This window comes from Branchiostoma floridae, chromosome 6 (assembly GCF_000003815.2).
Source record: "Branchiostoma floridae strain S238N-H82 chromosome 6, Bfl_VNyyK, whole genome shotgun sequence".
NCBI classification, from domain to species: domain Eukaryota; kingdom Metazoa; phylum Chordata; class Leptocardii; order Amphioxiformes; family Branchiostomatidae; genus Branchiostoma; species Branchiostoma floridae.
Genome location: NC_049984.1, coordinates 7,236,604 through 7,244,124, shown reverse-complemented (window position 1 = coordinate 7,244,124; position 7,521 = coordinate 7,236,604). Strand labels below are relative to the sequence as shown.

General features: G+C 40.2%; 2 protein-coding genes across 2 annotated transcripts in view; both read left to right on the top strand.

Annotated features, from left to right (window-relative positions):
- The window catches only part of LOC118418605 (glycine receptor subunit alpha-2-like), a 10,931-nt gene extending 10,773 nt beyond the window's left edge, over window positions 1-158 (top strand). Inside the window, exon 11 of the mRNA XM_035824603.1 lies at window positions 28-158. The gene's annotated coding sequence lies outside the window, so the exon portion shown is untranslated. The remainder of the gene's footprint in view (window positions 1-27) is intronic.
- Window positions 159-975: 817 nt separating this feature from the next.
- Window positions 976-7,254, top strand: LOC118417573 (gamma-aminobutyric acid receptor subunit alpha-6-like). The gene is made up of 10 exons (XM_035823166.1): window positions 976-1,070; window positions 1,759-1,868; window positions 2,387-2,454; window positions 2,915-3,111; window positions 3,318-3,400; window positions 3,630-3,773; window positions 4,317-4,502; window positions 4,714-4,913; window positions 5,307-5,438; window positions 5,683-7,254. Exons 1-10 carry the CDS (start codon window positions 976-978, stop codon window positions 5,917-5,919), a joined length of 1,452 nt encoding a protein of 483 aa, XP_035679059.1. The 3' UTR covers window positions 5,920-7,254.
- The last annotated feature ends 267 nt before the right edge of the window (window positions 7,255-7,521 follow it).

Genomic DNA, 7,521 nt, shown 5'->3' with positions numbered 1-7,521 from the left:
TCGGGGCGGGTCATTAACCCTTAATTAACTTGTTGTTATATTTGATTCGTTGTAAACCCCATTGGACTGGTCTTGTAAAGGCACATTTCAATGAATGTTAATCTATTTGCATGGAACTTATACATGTATGCGCCCAAAATAAAACTATACAAATCTAATATTGATCACATTCCCTTTATTTCTACTTCTTATCTTTATAGGCGTAGATGTACATTCAAAGAAAAGGCATCAGCAATTGAGTTTTTACACTATTTTACACTTCATTATATTGGTCTGTCTGAAAAATTAGATTATGTTGGGTCATGTTCAGTTGTTTGGCTAAATTGTTGAAGCGCAAAGAAGGTCGTTGGTGTACAATTGACGGTCGACTAAATATGGTCGGTTACGCACGTTTGATGAGCATTGAATAAGAAACGAATTAATTAAGACATTAATCAATGAATCAATAGATAAATGAATAAATTATTTTTTATTTAACAGACTCGATTAAGTAATCACAGCTCAAGCCTGCATCAATACTTGTGTGCATCTTTTAAGTTAATAGTTCAGTTCAACACTTTATACATAATGTAAATTACCAAAATATGATTCTATAAGGGAATAGCGAGAAATGTTAAAGCCTCTAAGTTAAGTTGTCATGAGAAAATTCAAACCCATTTCACGCTGCCTTACATGAAACCACGTGATACCCGAAGAACGTTATCGCGTTATAGAAGAAAAGACGGAAAGAGATCGTGAATGATAATGTTATTACTCTACACCGTGGAGCCATGAATGTCACCGAACTAAATTTATGAGTGTCTAGAATATGTAACGTAGTTTATATCGAGTGGAGACGATCATGAGATTGGGAGACAATACCCTGGAAGACGCCAGTTCAACTTTCTTCATTTCCGTTTTTTACACATTGGACGTTGTCCATTGACTGTCGGGGTGTTGTGAAGTCTTGCTACTGGACTGAAATCTTCATACGACATGGTTGAGATAAAGACGTGTTGGTTCCTTGTTCTTTGTGTGTCTTCCATCGGACAAGGGTCCTCTGATGGTGGCTCAACGAGCACCGTGAACAGGTACGTGTGCTATTTCGTACAGATCATTCCTAGCTTTATCTTATGGCTAGCATTGACCCTTATTATGATGGGGCCGTATCGGAATGGTGTGCCCCATTTTTAGGCCCTACAATAAAAACAATGGTGTCACTTGTAGGCAACGGTAGGTACAAATAATTACTTTCAAGTCCAATAAGAAAAAGGATTCATTTTCAGTACGTCTTGATGTTATAAGGCAATTATTCATGAGCTGACACCCCAAGGGTTTGGTGGTTGTTGAAATATGGGGGCCGGCGACAGGTTGTATCTCTCTATATTGAGGAAAAGCGAGTGAGCATGCATATTCCTGCCATAGCATTGAAAATCAATGCACTATACACTTAAGATGACGGACGTTTAAAGAAAGCAAAGAACATGAGGCACAAAACCCTAGAAGGCGATGGTGAGTGAGGACAAGATCACCAATGGGCGGTCAGATTTATCAGCCACTAGTGCTCCACCGTGCATTATCGTGTGAGTACGTAATTGAGGGGCAATCTGAGCACGTAGTGTGTGCAGGAATTGCTGACAGCCAAGCGTACATAATCTTTACAATGGTATATGTTCAATAATTGGATAGCTTAAGATAGGGATCATGGAAATGCTTTGGGATATCTATTTTTACAGCTGATAGGTATCAGCAAAATGGTTAATTGATGTTTTGTTATAGGGAAAACGATGGCCGTTCTGTAATTGAGGCCGCCGCAGCCGGTGAGGACCCAGATTCCGTATGGACCGTACCTGAGGATTATGATAATAGAACGAGGCCGGGGACTCCCGGTAGGCTTCCCTATCCGTTATATTGGTTAATAAACATACACTGTTTTTTTTTTATAAACGCTCCTCAGCTTTGATTAGGTGATTCAAGATAGGGTGATTCTTTCATAGAATGATTATTGGTAATCAATCTTATGTCGTAAATGTATGCTGTCATGATTAGACCTTTTTTCAAGAGCCATTTAAATTCTCTAATGCCCTGTATTGTCGTGCATGCAGGTAACTTTGTCCTGCAATATTGATGAAGTTCACATTGTGGCCTGCCCTGCAGGGACTCGTAATGGAAAGACTGAATACTTTAATCTCATGTATCTTTACAAGAGACAACGTTAGACATAATGTTGTTCTAATCATACATTCTATCTGCTTCCTTCTTCCGCGGGGCAGCTTTACACGAACTTTATTACTAGCTATACACAAAACAAAGCCTTTTTACAAAGATCACAGTGTATCAGTATGCATGTGATGCGCCTAGCAAATTTCACACACGTACAATGGTTGATAACGCTTGGCTGTTTCAGGGACACTTCTGGACGTGAACTGTTCTGCATTCATCACAAAACTGGGACCTTTCTCGGACAGGATTATGGTAATCTATTCTACAATGGCGTTAGACAACAAAAAAATTATGACTTTTGTATACTATGCGAACAGAGCCCCACAGTAACATTTGAACGTCCCTTTTCTGTCCACTTCGAAATGCCATGCATAATTATATCGATCGGAGAGTAATGAGTTGTCCGAGATCAAAACAGTGACATTTGTGTATACCACAATTTTGTCCGCGTAAGCAGCGCGCTACTAAGCAGAGAGATTAGTAATTTGCAGAGATGAGGATGCACATAAGCAAACTGTGAATTGGAAGTGTGGAGACCTTTGTTGTACTTTGAGAACGTTCGCCTCTTCATCCTTTACACGTGAAGTCTGTCATAATTACGTTTTGTTTATTGGCACTATGGCCCATACACAAATACAGTATGTACAGTTAAAAACAGAGCAGAGAAACACTGCTTCATTGTTTTGTCTTTTCCCCTTTCCCTTCCTATTAGACGTTTGTAATCTCATTTGTGCTACAATGCTGGTGGAAGGACGACAGACTTCCATACCACAAAGTCATGGTTGACGAGTCAAAAATGAAGATTTGGAGACCACTCATATCACCAATGATACACGCAGATGTTTTGAAAGATGAAGAGATGATTTATCCCGTTGTTTACCCAGGAAGGATCGTATACATGACAAAACTGTGAGTCCAATTATACGATTTACTAAAAAATCTCTATTCAATCATAGCTATCTTCATTCTTATTGGTTGATGTGAACTTAAGGTTTGATATCTGTCTCTACCTCTGTAGTGGGAAGAAAACAATGTTTAAATGTCATGTAATCTCTCTCAAGGTAGATGTATAACGGAGACAATCTCAACGAACTGTTTGCCGTCTATCTTTACAGCTACGACATGAGAGTCCCGTGTCAGATGCACCTTTACACCTACCCTCACGATCGGCAAATGTGTGGTTTAGATATGAGCTTCGGTACGTAAAACATTACTAGGTGAAAGGAATGCAATATTGTGTTTTAAACTAGACATTTCTCTACCTGTGTCTTTGTGTGGTGTCTTTGCCTCGTCTTTGTAAAGTGGCTAAAGTGACATGCAGTTGATATACCACTGTAAAGACCGGACAACACTATACTAAAGAACCAAAGAGCTTCTATTTCGTATACTTAACTTCCTTTCATTGGTATTTTGTCATGTCACCGCAGTTGGTGGGTTGAAGGTAGGCTGGGGCTTCTCGCCGTACATGCAGACCAAGTCTCCCGTTGCCATCTCTATGACGAATGTCCGATCTGCGTTCCAAATAGACCATGTCGACTACATCAGCTACACGCTCAATGTGCAAAGCTATCGTGAGTATCGAGGCTACTTGTTTAAGGATTCTAGAGTATACCTATGGTTGTCAAATATATGTATATTGTGCTTCACAAGAACATTTCTCCATCCAGAGCCACATGTTTAAAGATCTGAAGACTATGAAGAAGATAAAATGTTATTGCGGAAGACGTGACTAGAAACTACTCAAGCATCTGAACTGAACTGAAATGTCATGTGTATTGTCAATGGCTCTAGGAGAAGGAAACTAAAGGTTTGTTCAAAGGCCCTAATTTCGGATTAAACTAAATGTGCTCCGTCGATAATCCATCGAGGTGTCACAAGCCATACATTATGTACTGAATGTAGAGTGCAGTTTCCACGTGATTCTACAGCATGCTAGCAGAATACACAATATTTCCAAGGACTGCAAAACTCTTCCCCTGGCAAACAAACATCTTCTGTATCTGTCCCTGTTTCAGCAGGGCCACTTCCGCATTCATGTATGCTACGGGATTGCTCTGTGTAGGTGGATATCTACTGAGCAAGCTAGTTAAGAAACAACTCCCATTCCTATGCAGGAGATACCTGCATTTATCAAAGTGGTACCTGTGACTACTCTGGCTATGCAGACTGTATCAAGATGGGGATCAAATGTTTCAAAGCGGAGAACCTGAACACCACTGCGTGCATCAATTGCCTCCAGTTCGGAGGTCGCTGCGAGAAACATCCGCCAAAACAGGACTGCTCGCCATTTCTGAACAAAGGTTAGACGTCATATAGAACAAGAACCGCACGGTTAACATTATTGGCGTTGGTTAGTGTTAGTTTATCATGATATTTATACATTGATATTTTACAACCCGAAATCACACATTCTTTATGAGGAAATGTGTCTTGGTAAGGAAAAAATGTAATCTACCGGTTGAAGGATGCATGCAGACAGAATCTGACGTAGTTGACAGAAGTATCTTTCAGTCAATCTTGTTGGGGATTTCCACACAACGTTGGAGTTTCGATTTGCTCTGTCCCGTCGTCTGAGCTACCAGATCCTCCACACCTACGTGCCGTCGTTCTGTGTGGTGGCGATTTCTTGGGTTTCGTTCTGGCTTGACCCAGCGTCTGCTCCTGCCAGAACTAGCCTGGGAGTAACAACTGTCCTTACCATGGTCACACTGGTAGGTTAAATGAGCTAACAGATATGCTTTACTTTCCCTATCTAGTATGAGATTGACGAAGAAATATAGTGTTGATTGATGAATATGCCATCATTACTCTGATAGTGTGGTTTTAAACAAGGCACCTAAATCTGCAAGCTTGTAGAAAGTTCATGGCGTCCCCCGTCTCGGCAACATATGATCCGCAGCTCATCGAGTCAGGTGTCACGTCTGCATAATGTGACATAACAGAAGCGATGGATTGCTCCCTTGACAAAGACAGGATACATGCGGACCCTGAAGAGTAGGGTTAAAATTTACAGATGAACTTTGCTTAAAGATAAATTCCACCAACGCAGATTAAATTTCCAGAAAAGAATCTACCTGCTACCTCTGTGATGTACTTCTCTTTAGAGCACCAAAGTCGGGGCAACACCACAGCATAACTACGTCCGGGCCATCGACGTCTGGATGCTCAGTTGTAAGCTCTTTGTGGTGCTCGCCTTGCTGGAGTACGCCTTCGTCAACTTTGCAGCGAGACAAGCGGTAGGTTTCGTTCGCTCGTATTTTGAGTGTATTCGTAATTGTGAACAATACTAATGCCACATGTAGTGTATTCTTTCTAGAGCAATAAACTTACACCTTGGTAACTTACAGCAGCGTAATTCGTTGATTAACCGTAATCATCGTGAGAATTTCTAAGAGCATAATCATGTATCTTCGTATCTATACACGACTTTAGTACCTTCTCTATACTTCTCACGTAATGATCTATTCTCTATTTCACAAGTCTAAAGCTGCAAAAAGCCCAGAGGAGACCGATGCTGAAGTGGATAAAAGTTTCGTTCCTAACGAAGACAGCCTGGACGACGAAAATAATGGCATCGAGCTGCCAAAGATAAGTTTCACGATCACGGGATACAGCATGGCGAAGAAACTGGATTACGTTTCACGATTCCTGTTCCCAACATTCTACATAGCCTTCGTGGCAACTTACTTTGGCGTCCTATCGTATTCTGAGGAGTGAATTGCAATGATGAAAACCTGTTAGAGGACGGACTGCAATTGTACCACAATGTAGCACAATGCTTTGAAACTATACAAGCTACTCGTGTTTGAGACCGACACTTCAGTTGGATGTTTCAGATGGACATTTTAGCCGATTAATATGGTCCTGCTGTGAACAAAGTGTCCATGGACGCGTAACGAGTTGTCGTTGATGCAATGAATAATAGAATAATGACGGGCTGAAAATTGTGTTTAGCTAAGGCGATCTTTGCGCATTGCAAGTTGTTGTGCACCGACGTCAGAGAGTGCAAGTTAGGACCAGAAAAGTACATGTCCGTAAGCAATATATGGTTTTCCCCGGTACCTACAATGGACTGATGTTAATCAATGTATTCTTAAGTTAAGACGCATAATGAACTATTATCTCGTTCGAGATTGTGCAACTCTCTCTTAATGACTACATTTGGATGCATTGTACGGCAGGTATCAAACATCTGACAATCATTGAACCTATATATAGAGGTAGACTATGATTAGCTTGAGATGTTCCAAGAATATGCCGGAGTGTTCATTATAATATAAATTCTATCCAATGCCTATGTGTCTTATGAGGCCAGTGAATCCTATACTATGCCATATGCAGAGGGCTTATTAATATTATATAAAGACGTGGCCTATCTGGCTTACAAGGTCGACTTGCCATCGACCTCTTGAGGTAATAATGCTTATTCGTACACTACTGTAACTGTTGCAGACACAACGAAAAGGGTTAGGGTTTGTACATGTACGTAGTTATCATGTAGATTGTAGAGGTAGAGGAAAATTTTGAAATGCCTCATTCTCATCGATGTTGAGGTTGGAAACGGTATGGACGAAGTAGGTTTTGTATGAAGACTCCTCTGAAAAATGTATGGACGAAATATGAGGTTCACGTTTTTTTTTACAGTACATTCGATGCCAGTTGTCCGGTCGCCCATTATATAATCGTTTCTGCGTGTATATACAGTAACATTCGTATGCAATCTTAAATTGAACTATATGACTGGTATATATGCAATCTGTCGCAAAGTGAATGACTTTGCAGAATACCGGAAAGGCAAGGGACATCAATGCATCTTTCAAGTGATTTGTTAAACTGCATGTCTTCCTATATGCCCACACATATATCAGGTTGACATCGATGTAATGATACCTATCTAATATACTCAGTTTAAGCATGCAGCACAGAAGAGAATAAAATACATAAATGCATGGATTGAATACTTTTGTAAACTTAAGATATCCTCACATAGAAAGCTGAATTGTGGTGTATTTGACGCACAAGAAATCAATAAAATTTTAATGGCCCTAAACTACAGGAGGTCTTCTTTGTCTCTTTAGGATTGTGATATTTTGGTGCACATATCTTATCACATGACGTGCATCAAAACCTTACGATAAATGTACTTCAAAAACGCATAAACATTGATGACTCCTAACATTAAAGGGAAAGTAAAAACGTCCGAGGTAATTCACCAATAGAGCAATTGATGATGTTTCGAAATCTATTGGACACGACTATAAACGTACGGACAGTTTACGCAGTTAGGGTAAATTCATGCGAACGAGTGACCGATAAAAA